Genomic DNA, 22,798 nt, shown 5'->3' with positions numbered 1-22,798 from the left:
TATTCTAAGTCTTCTTATTAGTTGTGATTCACATTTAGATGTAAGACCGCCTTTTTGTCACATTATCCAGCCAACGTTAGGATACAGTATGTGCAAATATGCGTTTATTTCCAGTTCCAGTTTGAAGTGAGTGAGTCCAGTCCTTGTGTACATCATTATTTTATTTTCCTTACTGTCTATACTCTGCTGCATCTCTCAATGACTTTAAGTTTAAGTACTGAGTTATAAACAATAACAATAATATTCCCTCTCATAATCAACAATATGGCTGGCCTTCACATACAGTACATAAGAAAATAGAAATTAAATGAATGTCTCCTGCATACACAGCAGAAAAGCTTAGAATTATTGTTGTAATGCTACTTAGTTAAAGGTATTGATTTGTCACCTATACACATGGCAGCAGTAGAAGAAACCTTTAGCACGGCTATTATCACTCATGTGTTAATGGAACTATGTGCTCCCTAAACTAAAGGGCCTCTGCTTCTTCCAAAACATACCAGTATTTATAGTGTACGTGCATGAATAGCTGAACTAACCAATAAAAAGAATTGAGAAAGTATTCAGAAAGTTCCACTAAAAGTGAACCATGCAAGGTCCTACCAAAATCTAACCATTCCTCAAATTCTGCTTTAGGCCGTAACCTAGATTCCTGGAAAATTTAATCCAAATCCGTCCTGCCCTTTTTTAAGTAATGCAACTGTTCATAAAGCCAAAAACATAACCTCCTTTATCCCATGTTATCCAATTTGTGTGATGAAGTCTGTCATAGTCATGCTAAAAAGCATGTGTCTTTTGTTCTAAAGATAGTCCATGTTTCATGTCGGTGCCAAACAAAAAGCGGGAGATGTTTGATCTGTACGTGTTCAGAGATGATGCAAATCAGCGCAGGTGTTTACGCTTCATAAGCAGCCACTTGGGAAATAAAGGCATAAAAAGGGTCCATTGCTAAACCATGGGCCAATAAAAGTCTCCCGTATAGTTTTAATGTTTGTAACTGAGCATAGAATAGGGCTTTTATTTTACCATTGTCCAGCTCCTGGATTGTGAATACCTAAAGAAAAAGTTAATGGTCCAGTGAACTTGGGGTTATGGGAACCTGTTTTAACGACAAGGTCTCCAGTGTTTCTGTGTGTGTGGCCACAGAATAGAGAGAGGTTTGTAAAATGTTACTTGTTCAGAGAAAATGGCGGTGTTTTTTAGTAAGACTTCACACATCCATACTGGGAGCTGCTGTATGTACTGTAGGAGGTGGCAAAAACCTTCTCTTTTTTCTTTTTTTTTTCAATTTAGAGGTAATTTGGTGCTTTCTTGGTCGAGGTAGAAACAAGGTCAAATGTATCATTCACAAAAATAATCTCTGGTGCTTTCAACTACTTCATAATTCTTGATTATTTGCCGAGCTAGTTTACTGAATGTGATACTTGTGGACAAATTAATAAGAATACTTGGGTGAGGGTAAGTCTTTTTGTTCTAAAATCAATGTTAATATGTGTTTATCTTGGATTTTTATTGGATTTACACTTAAATCCGTCATGAAATGAATAACATTGCATGGTTGTTGCAGTGTTTATCCATTCCAGACAGGATTACTTGAAATTCTACATTTACATTTCATGTAATCTAATCTTAAACCTATTGATACCCTGTTGCAACAGTATACAGAACACTCACCAGCCACATTATTAGGTATAGATAACTTCTAATAAAGGAACAGGAGTGGCACTCGGTCTGGTCTTCTGCACACCTTGGTTGTAACTAGGGCTGCAACGATTATTTGACTAATTGATTACTAAATTTAAACTATTTTGGGAATTGATTCATCGGTTTGATAGATTAATTGATGATGAAATTAATTGTTACTTCCAGCCCTAGTTGTAACAAGTGGATTCTTTATAGTTGAGCCTCTATATCTGATCATTCTCCTCTGACCTCTGGCATCAACAAGGCACCCCCTACCAGAATACTGCTGTGCATTTTCTCTTATTTTTGGACTATTCTCTAAACACTAGAGATGACTGTGTGTGTGTGTGTGTGTGTGTGTGTGTGAAAATAAATCCCAGTGGGTCAGCAGTTTCTGCCAGAAATAGTCAGACCAGCCCGTGTGATACCAACAATCACGTCACATTTACAGTCACCTTTCTCCCCCGTTCTTTTAACGTCAGCAGGTTGTCTTGACCATGTCTACACGTGTCTACAGTCATGGGGTCTAAACAAGCAGTTATGTATATCTAATAAAGTGAGTGTGTATAGTGGTTATAGCATGATGGATGGCATACTTTTGATAGAGCAGGAAAAAATGTGCCGTAGCGTTGCACCATAAAGGCTGCATCAGCCTGTATCAACAGCAGAAGGCCTACATCAGCCTCTCTGTGGCTCCTTCTTCCCTTCCTGCTGTGTCCTTTACACGTCATTTCAGTTTAGCCCAGAGGCAACTTGAGGAAACTCTCCGTGTCCTCCAAACAAAAAGAACTGACAGGACGATCACATGACCATACTCGGCATGGCACCGTCATATATGAAAGTGGGTTTTCTTTCTGTTCTCTGTTACAGTATGTGGTGGATCCATTCACCCACTCAGTCTTTGTGCAAGTCTATTTTCATTATCACCCAGATTACGGAACACAACAACAGTTTGCTCCAGTCTAAGGATGTGGATAAAGGACATGTCCTACCATTTAGCATTGTTTTAATTGAATGATTGGCAGGTATGCACCATACGAAGAGACATAGTAGGCCAACTACCTGGTAGGAAAACTAATAGAAATGCTTAAATTAACTTGCAGTTGAGAGTTAAATGAGACTAAATTGACAAATTACTATTTACTACATGCTATTTTTGCATTCCTACCCTCTAGCCATTTCTTACTACTTGCTGTTTCCAAATTAAAAGGGGGGGGAGGACCAGGAAACTGTGGTCATTGAGTGGAAACCACTTCATTTCATGTCTTTGGGTGGATGGGTCAAGCCTTCTAAGACGGGAATCTGCACATGACTCTATGATGCACGTTATATTGGACGTATCGTTAAAGCAGGGGTGTCAAACTCAAATGACCTAGGGGCCAATGAGCATCTAGTCTGGTCAGGGGGGGGCCGGTCTAGAGAAAAAAACCCAACTATTTAGTAGTGGGTGGGCAATATGCGATATTCATTATAACATTAGACAGAATTGCAAAGTAAAAGTGCTTGTTTTGTTATAAAATGATGTATACTTCACAATAAAAACACATTATGATGCACAATAACGGAGAAATAAATAGAAAACTTGGCAAATAATGAACAGCTTAAATATATGTAATTTAATGTTGAGTGTAATACATTTAATAAAGCAATGATTACAACCAAATGTCTTATTCGTATTATAATAATAATATTGCTAGCAAATACATATAGTCTTGTATTCCATCACTTCAGTGGCAGATGTGCCTCAGCACAATGGTGGGCGGGCCGCATTTAATCGATTGGAGGGCCACATGTGGCCCCCGGGCCGCCAGTTTACACCCCTGTGTTAAAGGCTTGTGAGAAATGAGTCATGGACCTCATTCAGACTTAATAACATCCATCCCGAGTGATCCGATCTCGGTAAACTTCAGGTCTGGACTGTTTCCTCAAATTTGATCGTAGGAATGACATTCTGAGGTTTTTTTTTCCAGACTCGTTGAAAACAAAATTTTGTGTCTGAAAAGAATAGAAGTCGGCGTGTATTTCAGTAAAGTGCGGGGGAAGCCAGATCCGATCCCCTGTGGTCACATCCAGGATGCATTTTTAAGTATGCCTGTGTACTCAGCACTAGCCACATTCGATAGGATAACTGAGGACAGATGTTAATAACAGGTCTGAAGAGAAGTTTAAATCCTAAAATCTTTGCTCTTTCTACAGGGCAGTGATGCCTGGCATGGTGATGTTTCGGCGGCGCTGGTCAGTTGGCAGTGATGACCTGGTGCTGCCCGCCCTTTTCCTTTTTATATTACACTGCATCTGGTGAGTCGGTGTTTCTCTCAGTGTATATTGTCATATGTTTGATTTATCAGCGTGTGTGTGTGTGTGTTTTATGTTCATTATTACTTCCTCTGTCACACTCAGGTTGGTGGTTCTCTCCGTGGTTCTCTTCGGTCTCCCTTACGGCTCGGACCAGTCTTGTTCCATTACACTGGTGGACCATGGCAGAGGCTACCTGGGCATCCTGGTCAGCTGCCTGATCTGTGAGAGCGCCATCATGTGGTTGAGCATGAGAGGCAGCATTTTGTACACACAGCCCAGGGAGGCTGTACAGTACGTTATCTACATACGACTAGGTAAGACATCCAGACACACACATATGTACTTTGTATTCAAGGTAACTGACCGTTTCATTTTGGCCGCCTTTTGTTGACACAATTCGCTTTATTCTTCTGTAACTTATTCGTCAAACTCCCCTATGAAACATCAGAGTGAGAAATATTACTAGATCGCTGGTGCGTTGTTTGTTTGTCATAAATGAATCATGACTGCTCGTTGCTATTTGCTGCACGTTCCGCTGACAGAGCTCTCCCAGTAAAGTCTAAATAAATACGCAGCAGAACCGATTGAGACACAGCGAGACAACAACTCCCATGATCCCACGCTGCTTCCCAACATCATCAAACTCTGCGTTGTTTGAGGACCCCATAGCGGCAGAAATGGCATCGTTACACAAGTGATTTATGTGTTTGGGTCGTCCATCCATCCCACTGTCATGAATTCTTCTCTCAGGGACCCTGCGGTGGAATTTCATCTGGCCCAAATATTCACACAAATACTCAATCGAGTCATTTTTTTGAACGTACAGTAACACCTTTTATAAAGCCATTGAAAGTCTATATTACATTTATTGCATGAGTCACTCTGGATGTAAAGTAACTTGACTCGTTGGTGGAAGCTGCCATCCTCCAGTTGGTAATTTCAATGTTATATGAGCCCTGTTTACACATTCCCTCTTGATTCTTGTTGGGATTAAGTTGGTTGTAAGGGTTTGAGGTCGAGCTGAAACAATTAATCGATTATTAATCGATCACTAAATTAATCAACTATTTTGATGATCGATTTATCGGTTTGAAGCTTTTTTTTCATGATTAAAACGAGATTTCCGATTGTTTCAGCTTCTTAAATGTGAATATTTTCTTAATTTCTTTGCTCTGGATAACAAAGCAATCATTCAAAGTGAATCATTTTGACTTGTGGACAAAACAAGACGTTTGAGAACATCATCATGTCCAGGTTTGACGAGCACCAATCAACATTTTTCAAGTTTTTCCGATATTTTATGGACCAAACTATTCATCGAGAAAATAATCCACAAATGAATCGATTATGAAAATAATCGTCAAGATTTGAACATACAGCGACTGACATTGATCATTATTCCCCTCTCTCTCTCTCCAGCTATTCTGTTAGTCGAGTTGGTATACGCTGTGGTAGGAATTGCCTGGCTTGTCCAATATTACCAGCCGTGCTCTGATGTCACAGCCAAAAACCTGGCTTTGGGTGAGTGAATATCTCATGGAGACTGATATGTTTATCGTAAAAGATTTTCTTAATTCTTAAATGTGAATTTCTGTTTCATTCCCTGCAGGAATTGTTGCATGCAACTGGCTCGTGATACTCAGCGTTTGCATCACCCTCATGTGCACATTTGATCCCACGGGTCGGACGTTTGTGAAACTGAAAGCCACCCGTCGGCGTCAGCGAAACCTTACAACGTACACACTCAGGTATTAGCCGGCCTTTAGATACTCCATTTTAGTTCCTTCATTTATCCTTTACACACACAAGAACAAGCAGAACTCAAGAGCCGTGAACGCCTTCCTGGTTTTTTAACACAAATTCAGCCCTGGCAGTTTTTTTTGCTGACTTGTTCCATCTGTCCTCAACAGACACAGGCTAGAGGAGGGCCAAGCCAGCAGTTGGAGCAGGAGACTCAAGTTCTTCATGTGTTGCACAAGAGCCCAGGATACACAATCAGTGAGTCACAACACACACATGTTCACACTTACAGTTTCCTCTCGGCGATTAAAGGAAAACCGAAATGAATAAAAGCAGAAATGCGTCATTAAAATGAGCTCTGGCATGATTCGATCATCACTGCGACATAAAGGAGCTTAGTGCGCCGCGACTCGGCAGTGGTATTAAGTCGTTCATATACAGCGTGAATGGAAAATGATTTTGAGTCGTCTTAAAAAGATTTGTGACATCTGGCAACAAAGAAGTTTCACAAAAAAAGTGAATAATAACACTAGATATGAGAAATAGCACATTTCCTATAAATGTGTCATTTCTGTGGGGAGAAGTATTAACAGTATTACAGAGCACAATAAACACAGTGTTAGGCAAACTTCCTGTCCTTCATTCCTGTTTTTATTACTCTGCCGTTTCCAATCCATGCCGGTCCAGGATGCGTATTCAGAAGTGGCCAGCCTTTTTGCAGAGTTCTTCAGAGACTTGGACATTGTGCCTAGTGATATTATTGCTGGCCTGGTTCTTCTCCGCCAGAGGCAGCGGTCGAAGAGATCTGCTATCCTGGACCAGGTATCACTGCTTATAAAAACATATCTGTTAGTGTTTTATTTATGTATTTGTCAGTGCATGTGTTGTAATGGAAAAAAGAAAAACAGTATCTTCTGCTTTCTCTTCTTCAGGCCAACAATGACATTTTAGCCTTCTTATCTGGAATGCCTGTAACACGTAATACAAGATACCTGGACCTTAAAAATTCGGTGAGTTTCTTGTGTGTGTGGTCAAATTCTTAAATTCATATTTGCACTATTCTTACAATAGAAGTAAATCTTTGTTTTAGGCCACTTTCAGCCTTCTGTACAATGTACATTCATGAATCTAGAGAAGAACTGTTATCTTTAGACATATCTGCATTAAAAATGATTCGTTCTTATGTCCTCCTCTAGGCTGAGATGAACATGTACAAGGACGTGTGCTACTACATGCTTTTTGCCCTGGCTGCATATGGCTGGCCCATGTACCTGATGAGGAAACCTGCCTGTGGGCTGTGCCGCCTCGCCAGCTCCTGCCCGTAAGCACTGAAAAACACACACCCGCACATTTGTCATCCTTTTGAGCTTTGCCAGTTGCAGATAAAACCTCACATGCATTAACACTTGCCCAAGTGGTAATCCACTGAGGAAAATAAGGAAAAGACCAATTGACAGCAACGGGGAATTCATTACACACTCCCATCCAGATTTCCTACACTGCGATATGAGATTATACCCCTACATGTCTGTATTCTTACGAGGGCTGCAACTCACGATTATTCTAATAATCGATTCATCTGTGGAGTATTTCGTCAGTTAATCGTTTGGTTCACAAAATGTCAGAAAATGTTAGAAAAATATGGATCAGTGTTCGTCAAACCTTGAAATGACGACGTTCTCAAATCCACAAACTAAAACAATTCAATTTGTATGATTTCCTTTGTTGAGCAAAGAAACCAGACAATATTCACATTTAAGAAGCTGAAAAATCACACAAACTGGTTTCAATGCTTTAGAAAACACGGTTGGTTAATTTAGTAATCGTGTAATCGTTCCAGCCCTAATTCTTACCCGTTCACTTTATTTTTCATATGTGTATTATTCTATTGTACAAATAAATGTGTCATTTGTCGTCTGTTTTTTCTCCCTCAAGATGTACATCAATGTCCAGCTCTCGGTTGTCTCAGTCCGTGACAGTGGAGGAGGACAACTGTTGTGGCTGTAATGTCCTGGCCATACGCAGGCACTTCCTGGATCGGGACCTCAAGCAGGTTCACATTGTCTACACATCCTGCCATGATGCTGTGAGTAATCCAACAGCGCGCTAAGGAGTAGTCCGAGGTGTTTGGGCTTTACTTCCTTTATAAAACAAAGGACGCCTATGATTTAGTGTCCCTGAGCCTCAGATACACCGCTGTCTTTCCAAAACCAAACAGTCCTCTTGTCAAATCCACACATATCCACTCACCTGGAGCTTGTCTGATGATTTAGTGACTTTATTTTGTAGTGCCTGGCCATCATGTGTGGCTGCTTTGATAATGGCTGAGGCGTGGAGGTGCAGAACGAGAGCTCTGTCCACATCCTTGGCAACTATGACGATGAAGGACGAACTTATTTATGATCAATGAGACTTCATGGACAGAATCCTAAGGTGTGGCCGAGGAGGGGGATGGTTCCCATTCGGGTGATCTCAGCATTGTATTTTTACTCTCAGCCTTCGGTGCCTGGTCCACACTCACGTTAATGTGGAACAAAAGTGTCATTGAGACATGGAACCAATACGGTATTTTTCTACCATGGTCTGTGCGGCTGTCGTGAAGAGTAGGTCACCTTTAAAGAGTTATGAAAAAGGGAGGGGTTTCTTACTGATGTAGTGGTAAATACAGTACGCCATCTCTAAGGCTACATCCACACTGTCCCATTTTCATATCAATTGTGCTCAGGATATGCCAGCTGTTCAAACTACCCCTAACGCTGAAAACTCCAGGGCTGTTTTTTCGTCTGGACAGGCAGAAACGGAGACAATTACCCACTTTCACTTCCTGTCTGGTTCTCATTTGCTCGACTATCAGCTGTGTACGAAAAGCTCTGTTGGAACTTTCAACAGTAAATCTGTCTTTGTACTTTTAAACTAATGTCTCGTATTAATAGTACTTTCTAAAACTTAAAACTGCAGAGGAGAGTAACAGCTTCCTGTTTATACTGGCGCACACACACACACTCAACGTTCCTGAATGGTCACGTGACGTGTGTTTTTAGATGTGTTGGTTTGGATGCAGATTACTTCCCTAATCTGGATGCAGACCGTTTTCATTTCAAAATGCTCTCAGTCTGGATGTAGCCACCTTTTGAATTCTTGTTTTAACTGCAGACAATATTGAATTAAAGTCTATTTCTGTGTTGAATTCTGTGAGAATTCGCATGAGAATCTGACATTAACACACGAGCCACACAGTGTTGATTTGTAAAGCAGAGCACTACACAGTGAAGTTTGCCAGTTTCCATCTATAAATTCCTCTCGCTGAGTGATTTCCGTTTACGACTGTGCCAAGCTGAGAATAGTTTGATGACAAAGACTCTGGAAGTGCTTAGTTTGCTGGACTGCAATTTAAACTATGATGTATTTGTTCTCTTCATGCTATAATCAAGTGTATCTGCTTTTCATCCTCCACTCAGGTCTACGAGACTCCGTTTTTTGTGGCAGTGGATCACGGGAAAAAGAAGGTTGTCATCAGCATCAGAGGCACCCTGTCACCAAAGGTAACATCTACATATCTACATATCTACTGACCGCTCTGCCTTCACTAGTACCTCACAACACCTTCATGTGATGTTCTCCTGCACCATTCATGCTTAAAAAAAGGCCACAAAAAAAAATGAATACAAGATATACAAGCAAATATAAAAAGAATTCTCTTGGTAAGATTTCTTGAAATAAGACATTATATTTAAGGGTGATCCTGAAATTGGCTGTTAAAACTCATTTTTAGCTTTATTTTATTCGTATTGTGATGTTTTGTGTCTCATAATAAGCTTTTGATGCTCAAAAATATATTATATATATATATATATATATAGTATTTTCCCCTCAAAAGTAGCATCTTTTTTTGTCATTTAACTCATTTTTAGTTCTGTAATTGTGACTCAAAATGTCTTGAAGTGAGCGTTCCTGACTCGTATTAGGCAGATAACACAGCAGCTTAAAAACCTTATGACGTATCAAAAAGCTTGTTTTTATCTGAAATGTGACTCAAAACCAGATGACTGGCCCACTTAACAAGATATTCAAGATGTACTGTCTAAAAACAAGCTCCTTTATCTCACTTAAATCTTACTTTTGAGGTGATTTTGAGTTGGAATTAGAAAAAATATACTCGGCAAGATTTTGAGTTTGTATTCTGGCTGAATCCTCACTTCTGTATCGATAATCTCATTTGCAGACCATAAGGCAATTCTGTTTCCTGTGTGTTTCAGGACGCCTTGACTGATCTCACTGGGGATTCTGAACGTTTGCCTGTAGAGGAACAGCAAGGCACCTGGCTTGGCCACAAGGTGAGAGATAACGGCTTAAAAACTGACATTTTAATTGTGAAGTTTCAACGAGTGCCAGTATTCCAGACTCTATTCAGTTGTTAATAGTAGAACAATTCAATATTTAGGTAAGAAATGAACGAGGCTGACATCCTGTCGATTATTCTTCCTGTGTCGCTCTCGCAGGGGATGGTTTACTCAGCAGAATACATCAAGAAGAAGCTGGAGCAGGAAATGATCTTGTCACAAGCCTTCGGAAGAGACCTGGTGCGTGACTTTGCCGTACTGTGTAAAGAACGGCACGAGTCGATGATAATAAACCTTTTCTACGCCTTTTTTATATAAAGAAATATTTGACAGATATCAATTTTCATCGTGCTGTTGTGAATGTCATGACTCTGGCTGTCCCTCACAGAGCAAAGGCACGATGCATTATGGGCTGGTGATAGTCGGGCACTCTCTCGGTGCAGGCACTGCTGCTATCCTCTCCTTCCTGCTGAGACCTCAGTACCCCACGCTTCACTGCTACTCTTACTCCCCACCTGGTGGCCTTCTAAGGTGAGTCCAGCTGTCTCTCTATCAGTGAGTGTGTGTGTGTGTGTGAGTATGAGGAAGTTTTTGCCATTTTTCAATGATCTGCATCAGCAAAATATCTTTAATTAATGCCAATTATTACACATTTTTGCCTTGAGAAATCTGTTAAAGATTAAAATCACAGAAACTTTAGTGCACACAAAATGCAAAGTGTTGGAACAGACCATAAGTCTTGTTCTGTTTTTGCTTTTAAAGCTGTAATCATCAATGGAATTTGTAAAGGTCGACATCAGCCATTGAAAACACCCATATCTAGTGTTTTATACACTATGCAGCCACTTAAACACTTTTCAATGATAAATCACATGAGTGTTTGAACCACGTTAGATTTTTTTATTTGATTCGACAGGTTAAAACCTGATTTGACAGGGTTTCTATAGCTCTGTGAAGCTATAGTGTATTATTTTCCAAACGGAATTGAAATGCTGTCTTTATTACTGAACTGTTTGCACATTCTGATTGGTGACAGAAAATGTGCCCTGGTCGGGAGCAGAACCGTGAAATCCGTGCAAATAAAGTATTGATTTATTTGAAACAATCGCAAACAGGAGTCTTTTTTTCATCAGTCTACTCTGAACAGAGAATTCTATATCCCACAATGTCACGCAGAATTGATTTTCTAAAATTGTTTCATAAAGTATGAGGCACAAGTGGTTGGGAGGTAAAACCCACAGGCTGTGGTTTGCATTTTCATCAGTCTCATTTTTATTTTTTTTTTCCAAAACAGAATCGTTTATTTATGGTCCAGTGGATCAGAGTTCATTAGCATATTTGTCTGTCTACCCTGGAAAAATATCTGATACTCTCCTGCACAGCTGTCCGCACTGTTAAAATGTGTTTACTATGCAAATCAAGCCAAAATAAAGTCTGGAGGAACTGCTGCAGTGCACTTATGGCATTTATCTGAAGTCAAAACAAAGTGATTTCTCAAACTTTGAACACAGAACAAATTCAGTATCTTTGATATCACTCTTGTTGCCGTTTTTCGATGCTTATCTTGAGACATGAAGGAAAAAGAAGAGTGTTTTTCTACAGATGGAGGGATTCCCTTTCTCTGTAGATTCCTGTTTTGTTTTGAGTTCAAGTTCTCTTTTCATTTTATTTTCATCATTTCCAGAACTGAGTCAAACCAAAGTATAAATATGCAGTCCCATTTTTGCCACTATGACATTTTAAGCACTTGATAAATGAATGTTTATTTGTTGAAATTTGCAAATGTGAATCAAACTCCTCTCCTCTTAGTTCACAACCTTTTACTCGCTCTCTCACAATTACATCAATCTTTTTTTTGTTTTCACTCAGTGAGGATGCCATGGAATACTCCAAAGAATTTGTAACATCTGTGGTATTAGGAAAAGACCTAGTGCCAAGGTATTTCTCTCTTCCTTTATCCAATAAATTGTGATTTGCTTCACTTCATAGAGACTTTATAGAGAAGTACCACAGTAACGTGATCTGCTCTTGTCTCACTTAGGCTCGGCCTCTCACAACTGGAGGGTTTCCGACGCCATCTTCTGGAAGTCTTGCAGAGGAGTAACAAGCCAAAGGTGAAAAGAACAACAAATAATATACAGAGGATACATTAAGATTATGTTATCTCATTTTTCTTTCTGTCTTTTTCTCCTGTACAGTGGAGGATCATTGCAGGAGGCACCAAATGCATCCCAAAATCGGAGCTTCCGGTCGAGGACGAAGATCCTCAGGCTCAGCCCGCGGCACCTGCCAACAGTTGTCTGTGGCTCCACCCCAGTGACCTCAGCATCGCCCTTTCAGCCTCCACCCCCCTCTACCCTCCTGGCAGAGTCATCCATGTGGTGCACAACCATCCTCCGGAGACATGGTGAGAAAATCAATTTGAAAGCTGTGCTTGGATTACAGCAATTAACGCGAGTCATGTCAGGTCACATAATTGTGTGCATGGCTTCTAACACAGTCAGAGGTGAAACACCTTTGCTGTAAGTGATGTGAAGTGATGTGAAGTGAAGAAGACAACAGATTAACTCTGAAATGTACACGTGTATGTCATGTCTGAAATGTATACATTTATATACTTGGCCGCGAAGGTTCTCAGTCATCCAGGTCACTGTATCTTCGCGAGTGCTTTAAGTTTTCTTGGACATAAGAGGTGTCTTCAGACCTGAAGAGGTCCTCAAGAAAAGCAAGGCCAGTGGCTTGTATTAAAGAAAAACTTCACAGGTTTGCATTTAGCTATTTGTATTTGTATTACTAGAATAGTGTTTGTGAAAAATTGTGTTTCCTAACCTCAGTTTCCCCAAAGCTAAATGCAAATCGGTGAAGTATTCCTTTGTGTTTTTAAGCCGCTTTATTTTTCTTCCTGTTTATATTGTACTTGGAGTTATTCTACATTCAGGCATCATCCAGTTTACTCAGTTTCCATTTAAAAATGCATAAACTGTGCTCCTGATTGGCATGCAACATGTTCTCTGGTGTAAGTAATGGACTCCGTGGACACCGTTTTCAAACGAAAACAAACTCGTGTGGATGTCGCCATGGTCGCATGCGGTTGATTATCTTTTCCTGCAGCTGACGAGTTTTCTCCGGTTTCTAAAATAAGCTAAATTTGTAAAGTCTGACACAAACTACATTACTAATCTCGGCAACGAAGAAGCTCGGATGAAACGACTCCCACACGTTCTGTGTTGCAGGCGAGGGCCGTGGAGGCAGACTGTTGCTAAGTCAACATGTGTGTTCACTTTGTATTTCCCCGTGATTGACAGTCTCTCTCTCTCTCTCTCTCTCCCTCCCTCCCCCTGTGGCTCCCTGTAGCTGTGGCCAAGAGGATCCAACCTACTCGGCTCTGTGGGGGGACAACAAGGCCTTCAATGAGGTCATCATATCACCCGCCATGCTTAACGAGCACATGCCCCACATGGTGATGGAGGGCCTGAACAAGGTCTGTTTTATGTGTGCATGCAGTCAGATTTGGTGGGGGTGTTTTGAAATTGCGGTGAAGTGGCTTCTTTTTAAAAGAAAATGTGTTCCTGATTTCCAACATCGGGAGACTCAGTTGATGGTTGGTGAACGTGAGTGAGTGATTGAGTGAAAATGAAAGTTTAATAATTGTGCATAAAGGGGGATATCACTGTTTGAAATTGAGAGAAAAACTAAAACATTTTGGATTATAGATTGGACAATGAAGGCTATTAACACACATTGTAATAAAAGCGTGCACAAGTAGCAGATCTGCATATTAAAATGTTAATATTTCCCGTGAAATAAATGACTAGGACATACAGTCCTAGTCATTTATTATGAAGTACCACAGCATGTAACTTATCAGTCATTCCAAGACTTAATGAGTTTGAATGATGTTATTTATGATTCTTGTTTAAAACTGTATCCTTCATGTGCCTTTGTGACATTTTTCCAGTAAATGTTTTTGTTACATGGGACAAATGAAGGGACATTATGAACAGTTTTTGTTTAAGAACCTCAAAAAACACCTATATCAATATCAAACGTTGCCTACTTTGGCTTAATAATAGCCATGAACAGAAATACATTTGGATTATTGATAAATACAAAAACTGTCTCTATGATTAAGTCAATTGTCTGAATGTTTTTCTACTGTTGGTAATTAAATGACTCATTTAGTTACCAAATCTCTGGCATTGAAATAAATGTCCTTGTACTTTCAAAATAAGAGCTTTTAAAGAAAACAGTGCTATGCTCCTTGGATGTTCAATTACGAATGTGAGGCATTTTGGAAACCCGCTGCATGCGACTCGTCATTTAACAGATTTTTTTCCCCCTCTACCTTGCATGGGAACTTGTTCGCTCCGGGTTGGTTTCATGGTCTTCTCTGGTCTTTCTGAGCACATACTGTATTCCATGAACATTGAAACATGTGGTTTGATAGCAGGGTGTCTACTGTCTGTGCTTGCATGTGACGGATCCACCTCTGGGGATCGCACTCTCTCGTGGCTGCAGAGCCGACCGTTTGCTCCTCCCTCTCTGTACAGTGTGTTTACATGTGCCGTGCGTAAGTCTGTGGTGTGATACCTCTGGTGTTTCTGCAGGTCCTGGAGTCTGAGCAGGAAAACTCAGAACGAGAGGAACTGGAAGTCACTCAACCCACCAACAGTACCGCCGCGTTCATAACCACACAATCCGAATTAAACTCTAGTCACAATGCGTCTGATTCGTCCTCTCCCTGCCACAAAGATCTGTCCTGCACTCCCTCTCTCATAGACACTGAGGCTGTCTCTGTCTCTCTGCCTGCCCTCATTTGTCCCACTTCTGTTAATGCTCATCCTGATGCTCCTCCTCCTCCTCTGTTAGACTCTACTTCAGCCTCACAGCCAAGCTTGGTGCCTGTTCCCCCTTTTTCTAGCAGTCCTTCTGACTCCCACTTGGAAACCCCTCCTGTTGAACGCGATTCATGCATTCCACTGCAACCAAACCCGCCCAACTCGCAGCTTTGTGATGATGCAAGCATGACCTCTCCTTCTGATATCCAAGGGATTGATGAGTTTATTTCTCCTCTCAGGATAACACCGTCCCAAAGCTCTTTATTAGATGAAGTACCAAACAGTGCTTCTGGTACTTTTGCATAGAGTTAAAGGTCACTGCGTAAGACTTTAGTGACATCTAATGGTGAGAGACCGACGGAGTTGGTTGGTAAGCTCCCGTTTCTTTCCTTAAGTGCAACGATACGGTCTGACACTGGTCAAAATCATCAGGAAAAGAATAACATCAAATCCCAAACCATCCAAAAACCCTAACTCACTACATAAATGCTTCACGACGAAGCTGCGAAACTGTAAATAAAAGCAGCAGCAGCAGCAGCAGTTTAATTGGGTCATTGTGTGGGCTATTTCTTTTCTTTATGGGAGCAAAAATATTTGTTACACAGTGGCAGCATTATAGTTTGTGAAAATGGCTGGATGTACGCCCGGGTGGTAAACGCATCAGCACAAATGTGTCGTTAAACATTTTAGTCCTTTTAAAGATGTTAAAACAACGGCGTCAGACTGATGTTCGTATAAATGGATACTCAAGTCCCTGCTAATATTACACACTGCACCTCAAATAACACTCATGACCCCAACTTCATTAGCCTCTGTGCTTGTTACAGTTTACATTATCGAAATAATTTAACATAAACCACCTGTTGCTGCTACAATGAATGCTGTGTTTACGTCACGACAACAACAACTACAAGTAACAATGTAGGAAGCCGTGGCTGATACAGAGTAACAATGAGAGGTGATGGAATGTTGTCAGTCAATAATTCCTGGAATGCATCGCAGGTTAACGACGTGTGGTTTGTGTGAAACCGTCTTTTTCACCTCTGTAGGATGAGTCCAGACACCTGCGGCTCTTCATCCAGCCTTCCCCTCGTTCTCCCCCCTCCCCTCCTCTCACAGCTACGGTACATTTTGGTCAAGTGTTGTGGCGTGAACTTGCTCACCCCTCCCCCCGCCCCCCCTGTTCGTCAAGCTAACAAGTTTTCTTTGTATCCACAAAGTCTCCATGGTAACCTCATTTCTTCCACATTAACTGCTCTTTCTTTCTTTCTTTCTTGGCTGGGGTCTTTCAGCAGCTTGCCACTCTTTTTCTCGACATTTATTTCGCCTTTTTTGCCCTTTTTTTTTTTTTAAAGCACACATTCAGCTTTCCCCTCAATTATAATCCATTCAAGCAACAGTCAATTACTCACCAGCAGCAGATGGAGTCACAAGGGAGCACAAATATATAAATATGGAGTACGCTCTTCAGCTCCATTACTCTCCTGCAAAACTGCTGCTCGCTGACTGACACATTTCTAATTTCCTCTTATTACAGACTGACTCCACCTGGAGAGCTTTCATTATCCATTTGAAAACTGGAATTATATATATTTATATTCTCTACTGTAAATTTCACAATGTTGTGTCCTGATGTGGATTAATAATTTATATGTTTGTTATGAGTATGGTTACAGAGGGTATTTTATAATGCAAATCTTTAAGTATAAACTAGTATTATTGTCTTCTCATTCACTTTGTTTGTTGTTGTTTTTTTTTAGATGTTTATTTGTGTACCATGTGCTGTCGTTGATCAGCTACAGCAAACAAGTTCTCATGTAACGTCACTCGTGTTTTCATTTGTGAGTCGTCCTCGTCTGCATGACACGGACTCAAATGAACGTGTTTATTTGTGTCTTTATTCATTGTTGTTGTTGTTGTTTTTTTACATGCTCTGTTTACATTCATCTCCATTTGGTGTGTTGCCATTTTTATGTTCCATTGTCATCCTTTTGCATTACATGTTGTGTATCTGCTCCATGCTCCTTCTACCACCTCATTAAATTTAACCAAAGTGTGGTCGGATTTGCCGTGTGTGTGTTTTCCCCCCTGACTTTTATTAACCCAAGTTTCCTGCAATGTGGGTTTTCTTCAGGTTACATCATGTGATGCTGTTGTTTTCTTGCAGAGACACCATAATTGATTGTGGGCGTTAAATGTCAGTTGACGTAGGTGTGGACTCACCCTTTAGATTGCACTTACATTTATCTGAACTGCATTGTGCTCCTCAACAACTATAATAATGGATGTAATATCAGCCGTTAAGCTTTATAGTACGTGTCGGTTTTCTGGATGTCATTAAAAAAAATGTCTTAAAGGTCCAGTGTGTGACATTTCAGAGGGTTTATTGGCATAAATAGAACCTACTATCCTGGAGTATGTTTGTATAGATGTGTAATTGCTTTCATATGAATATAATTTGGTTTCTGTAGATTAAACCTTTCAACTTTTATTTCATTTAAGGCAGTTCTATGCCTATGCAAACATTTATGGGTAGTATGTTACATTTCGCCCAATAAACCCTCCAAACTGGAGCTAATGTATTAGATTATGCATACATTTTTTTTGATTTATGCACACAGTCGTGTTTTATTAATTGTTTTTTGAGAACAGCCCAAACTAAATATTCAAATTCAACAAGAACATAGGGTTAATTTTTCACTGTTCTTCAAGAAAATAAGCGAGTAAGCATATGGCAATATTTAAAGTTAAGCTCTTTGAATACATTTACCCACTGAGTCATGTCTGTGTGTGTGTGTGTGTACCTCTGTGCGTGCGACAGGTGCTGGAGAACTACAACAAAGGGAAAACGGCTCTGCTGTCGGCGGCTAAGATCATGGTGAGCCCCACAGAAGTCGACCTGAACCCAGAGAGCCTTTTCATGGACGCGGCGGCAAACTCTCAGCAGCCGACGCCTACAACCCACCACCGCAGGAACAGTAGTGTTCGGTCAGTACAACAGGCTAAACACCGTGGGTGTGTTTTAGCCGAAAATATCAAATGAAACCATCACACAGAGTGATTCTTTGCACTTAAAGTTTCCCCTCTGACTTTTATTACAATGGAGGAAAACTTCTTCCTCCGCCAAAGTAATCATGGGGTCAAATGTCATTTTAATAATAATAATCTAGCCACTATCAAATAATATGACTGCTACTAACTGCTACTTTATTGTTTTCTCAAAATTATCATTTCTGTCTTGTTTGTTTGTTTTTAAAAAAAAAAAAAAAAAAAAAACAATGTTACGGTAAGCAAACGCATGCTATTACTAACTTTGCATACTGTGCTCCCTTCTCTCATGCACGCATGCACGCTGTTTGACCACAGGGCAGTTGCAACGTATGGAAGTGTTCAGTTCCCACCTCGCCCTCTCTGGTTTAGTCCCTGTCCTAGAGTCAGTGTGAACTCCTGGTAGTCATAGTTGAATTCTAATCTAATCTCACCTCTTGTAGAGCTTATCGTATGTGCACTAGATTTTACCCCCCGGCCTCCCAGTCTCTCTCGGTGTGTCTTTCATGTGTTCAATGTTTAACTCGTGTTCACCTAGTCTGTAGAATCTATTAACACTATCCCACGTTCCCTGTGTTAGTGGTTTTTGACCCGTATCTCATGTCTGTCGTGTGTTTTGGATCCCGTTTTCCCCCGTTCCTGTCCCTGTCATTGCTCTCCAACCCGCTCTTCTCCTCTCCCGTAGCTCATGTGCCCAGTCTGAAATATCCCTGGACGGGTTCTCGGAGTGCCCGCCTCCTCCGGTGCCTGTGGTCCTGCGCGGAGCCCGGGAGAGGCTCACGGTGGAGCTGCGGGACCGCAAAGCACCACTGGCTGTCATGGAGAGCCTCTCGGACGCCGAATCCCTCTACAGCCTAGATTCCCGACGCTCCTCTGCTGCACTAAGGGGCTCGCCTCTGCTAGGTACCCTCTCATTCCCTTTGGATGCCCCGATCCCGGAGGAGAACCCGTCTCTGAGCTCGCGCACTGAACTTCTAGCTGCCGACTCCCTCTGCCAGGCAACGCCGGAGCATCTGGGTGAGGTCGGGCCGTTCTTTACGCCACTGGAGTCCGCGTCCACGCCGGACTACCCCATGCGGCTGTCTCCCGCCACGCCTCGCTACAGCGGACACCATTCCCCCGCTCTGCTGAACCAGAGCGTTTTGGCTCAGCCTTTCAAGCCGGAGGTGAACGCCAACACGCACCCCAACGTAGACCACCAACAGATTCCTGGTGTCTACAGCCCGGGAACCACTCCCATCGCCCCCCTCAGCCCTCAGATCGATTCTCGAGAAAGAGAACAGGACGATTGGGAGTTGGAGACGGAAAAGAAACAATTAAGTGCAGAGACCAAACCGGCATCTTCCACTCCTCCACCCCAACTGTCCAACGGAAACCCCAGCCAGGCAGTGCTGGAGTTTGCGCAGTACTTAGACTCTCTGTTCAGACTGGACGGCAGCAGCTCGCCACCTATGGAGCTGTCCGACGGGGAGTCAGAGTCAGGCCGGGGCTCCTTTGGACAGGGTGAGTGTCTCCGAGACGGACAGGCGCTGGACGACAAACAGCTTCTGGCGCGAGCAACACTGGAACCCAACCTCGTCCCCAAACCTCCACGCACTTTCGCTGGATCTGCCGATCCCTCTTCGGGCATCTCCCTGTCGCCCTCCTTCCCGCTGTCGTCGTCTGAGGAGCTCAACGACTTTTCCCCCGGTGAGGCCGCGCCACCGGCCATGCACTCCCTACGAACACCTCCCCCTTATCACTGCCCTGAAGAGAACACGCTATCGTCTATGGTGTAGTGTGCTCTCCGGACGCCCTGAATGGAGAAGCGCGGTCATCCAAACTCTTCAAAACATATCACAGTTACGTGCATGCAATGGAATGCAGTCACTTATCAGAGATCCAGTGACAGAACTTGACCCACAGAACTCTTTCCATTCTTCAGGTGTTTCCCCCTTTGAAGGCTGTTTATAGCATTTTCACACTATTGCAATGTCTAAGAAGAAGAAGAAAACATACCTCTCTCTGCATGCCAGGGGGCTGTGCTGCTTTTGGATGAATATAAATAACTGTAGCTTCAACAATGCCATTCCAAAACCATGTTGTCTCGACCCCGGTTGGGACGCGTCAACATGACATCAAATTCCCTGACTTAACAAGATCAAAGGGGAGTCTAATTAAATGAGCAGGGATTGAGAAACTAACACTGTAGTATGGGGGTCAGTGGATGTACTGTACAACGTCCCGCTCCCTCAGCAGCTATGGAAACTTTTGTCCAACATTTAAATTTTTTTTTTTTTTTTTTTTTTTTTTTTTTTTTAATGTTTATTGACATTGTCAATAAACGGGAGGTGAGAAGACGTGAGCGGAGAATGTTCCTCAGGTCTGTAAAGAGTTTTACAGTTTGAGAAAGTACGTGTGTTACGTTGGTGAGAATTCATGTGTCTTAAAAAAAAAATTCATAATAATAATATAGTGATTGTGACAGTTATTTCAGACGCCTATGGATGTTTTTGAGTCTTTTGGTTCTAGTGCATGAAGAGTTTTTGGGGTTTTTTTTCCAGAGAGAAATGGTCACTAAGCCACTTAGATTGACTTTTGAGAACTCTTGCATCATCATCGTCATCATCATCATCATGTCGCTGAATTTATTCCCCTTTTGCCAAAAAAAAGAAGAAGACTTATACATTGTATTGCCAAATGTATTTATGAGATGTGATTTTTGTATATGTATATGAATATTGCTTGATTTAATCACAAGCTCCTCCCACAGCCACACACCATGTCGACTGTTACAAAGCAACACCGCAGAAGAGAGATGTCACCCTGACCTGAACACTGACACTGCCATGGCTTTCAATATCCAAACACACGATCGAACCATGAATTGAACCTGTGCTTCATCACTACTGTATCTTTTTATCTTCGGGGAACTCTAAGCAAACGTAGCATGGTCATTAGGTTCCAGTCAATAAGCTCTGAACATCTACTCTGTCTCTGTGTTTATGAAAGGCCCGGCTCGGCAGACGGGACCAAATCTTAAACGCGCCCCAGGATCTCGTGTCCTCTTTCTCCCAGGGTGCTTTGCAGCCATTTTGGATTTGACGGGTGTTTGCTTCCCTTTAATCTCCTTCATCTCAAACGTCACCGAGGTTGGACGGAATACAATAAAGCTGACTCTCTCACGTCATTTATGCCAACTCTAAACACTTGGGATACAATCTTCCATATCACTCTGGGTGTAACAGGTGGCTCACGGTTTGCATTATTTATTATCGTTACTGTTTAGATCACTTTTATTGCTGTTTTTGATGGTATTATTATCCCTAATTGCGCTTTCAGCGGATTGGTTTGATGTCAGTGGATTTTTTATCTCAGTTTTTTTGGGACAATGTAGGGAACTTTTTTTTTAATTTTATTTTTATTTTTTTAAGACTTTCCCAAATGTATGGAGTTCTGTATTTCAGCTTTTTTTCTGTCCAAATGGAAAAAGTGGCATGGTGACAAATGCTCTTTTTGTTGTTGTTGTTGTTGTTTTCCAAATCTTTCACAGCCACACTCACTTTAGGTGCAGCCCAACCATCAAATGTGCAGTCAGCATACTGATCTGCACAGTATTTTTTATTCGGGGAATGATTTGCTGCGGTCGCTCACAGCAGACGTTTCCAGCCATTATATTTTTTTTGTGTTTTTGCCGTCTGACTCGACACAAACCATGCGGCCAGTGCCACTAAGTCTCCCACCAGATACACTTAAAGTCGGGGCCAGCGGTTTCCTACGTCCAGTGGCTTTGCTGGAAGCCGGTCCGACACGAAAAAAACGCCGCTGACAGAGAGCACTGTAATACTTTCCACCGTAATGTGTATAGCACCATCTTCTATGTGTAATTATTTATGCAGATGTCTAAAAAAAAAAATAAGAATTCCAATAGAGTCATTTAGAAAAGAACTATATAACAGTAAAAAGACTATGTTAAAAAGATAATGATATAGATATATATATATAAAAAAGAAAATATATTTCAGTTATTTATTCAAAAATATTGGCAGATTTACAAATTGGTCTTTATTAAAAGAGAAATAAGTCAACTATGTCTTGTCCATGTTTACCTGGTTTGCTTCCCGTCCTTTCCTGCCCCTTAAAGAGAATGTATTTAACTCCCCTCCCTGCCTGTAATAAACTATGAAAGTAACTGGCTTTCTGTCCAATTCATTCAGCATGTGCTACTGATAAAACAAATCTGTAATGTCTCTTCTAACATTGGTAGTTTCATTGTCTGCTGCTTCTCCTCATTGTTTATTTAGCTCAGTAGCCATAAAATATGAGTGTAAAATGTTATTTTTATGAATGTATAGAACTTATTCCTAACAGGCTGAATGTTTTTGGCCGACTCCGGCAGAGGAAATCCTAGGATTGAATAGGTCTTGGCGAATTTAAACGAATTAATTGTGATGTCATGTGAGTAAAGGGTGTAAAGAGGACGTTTTTCCAAACCTGACAAAAAAGTCTTTGCTTCAGGTTTGATGCAAAGAGTGTGTGACCAGTTTAAGATGTTGTGGTTGTGGGTGGATTTAGAGTTAAGAGTTTGTCAGAGCTATATTTGAGCCCGAGTGTAGGTGCAGTGTGTGTGTGTGTGTGTGTGTTAGAGGAGTGTAGAGGAGAGCTCTGCGAGAGATGAAAATGTACTTTTGAGCTTTAAGAAGGCGTCAAGGGTCACATCGCACTGTGTGGACGGGAGGTGTGTGTTTGATAAACGCTATGACGCACAAGCAAACTTGTTTCACGAAACAGAATTACTGACTCAAATGTGATGGGGAAAAAAAACAAAAAACATGAGTGCTGGTACGATAGACTGCAGAGTCAACTAGAATT

General features: G+C 41.4%; 1 protein-coding gene across 2 annotated transcripts in view; it reads left to right on the top strand.

The window, feature by feature from the left end:
- The window catches only part of dagla (diacylglycerol lipase, alpha), a 34,633-nt gene extending 14,397 nt beyond the window's left edge, over nucleotides 1–20,236 (top strand). The window contains exons 2-21 of one of the 2 annotated variants that reach the window (XM_044030338.1): nucleotides 3,880–3,981; nucleotides 4,084–4,295; nucleotides 5,401–5,502; nucleotides 5,591–5,729; nucleotides 5,892–5,979; nucleotides 6,409–6,543; nucleotides 6,654–6,731; nucleotides 6,918–7,042; nucleotides 7,657–7,807; nucleotides 9,180–9,263; nucleotides 9,978–10,055; nucleotides 10,221–10,301; nucleotides 10,450–10,592; nucleotides 11,931–11,999; nucleotides 12,103–12,175; nucleotides 12,260–12,468; nucleotides 13,416–13,542; nucleotides 17,721–17,887; nucleotides 18,168–18,185; nucleotides 18,633–20,236. In XM_044030338.1, coding sequence (XP_043886273.1) covers nucleotides 3,887–3,981; nucleotides 4,084–4,295; nucleotides 5,401–5,502; nucleotides 5,591–5,729; nucleotides 5,892–5,979; nucleotides 6,409–6,543; nucleotides 6,654–6,731; nucleotides 6,918–7,042; nucleotides 7,657–7,807; nucleotides 9,180–9,263; nucleotides 9,978–10,055; nucleotides 10,221–10,301; nucleotides 10,450–10,592; nucleotides 11,931–11,999; nucleotides 12,103–12,175; nucleotides 12,260–12,468; nucleotides 13,416–13,542; nucleotides 17,721–17,887; nucleotides 18,168–18,185; nucleotides 18,633–19,725 — 3,267 coding nt within the window. In that variant the 5' untranslated portion in view covers nucleotides 3,880–3,886 and the 3' untranslated portion in view covers nucleotides 19,726–20,236. The remainder of the gene's footprint in view (nucleotides 1–3,879; nucleotides 3,982–4,083; nucleotides 4,296–5,400; nucleotides 5,503–5,590; nucleotides 5,730–5,891; nucleotides 5,980–6,408; nucleotides 6,544–6,653; nucleotides 6,732–6,917; nucleotides 7,043–7,656; nucleotides 7,808–9,179; nucleotides 9,264–9,977; nucleotides 10,056–10,220; nucleotides 10,302–10,449; nucleotides 10,593–11,930; nucleotides 12,000–12,102; nucleotides 12,176–12,259; nucleotides 12,469–13,415; nucleotides 13,543–17,720; nucleotides 17,888–18,167; nucleotides 18,186–18,632) is intronic. The other variant, XM_044030339.1, reaches the window with a different exon arrangement.
- The last annotated feature ends 2,562 nt before the right edge of the window (nucleotides 20,237–22,798 follow it).

The sequence above is a fragment of the Solea senegalensis genome, linkage group LG7 (assembly GCF_019176455.1).
Source record: "Solea senegalensis isolate Sse05_10M linkage group LG7, IFAPA_SoseM_1, whole genome shotgun sequence".
Classification (NCBI taxonomy): Eukaryota; Metazoa; Chordata; class Actinopteri; order Pleuronectiformes; family Soleidae; genus Solea; species Solea senegalensis.
Note: the sequence above shows the minus strand (reverse complement) of the source record. Positions and strands in the feature narration are given on the sequence as shown.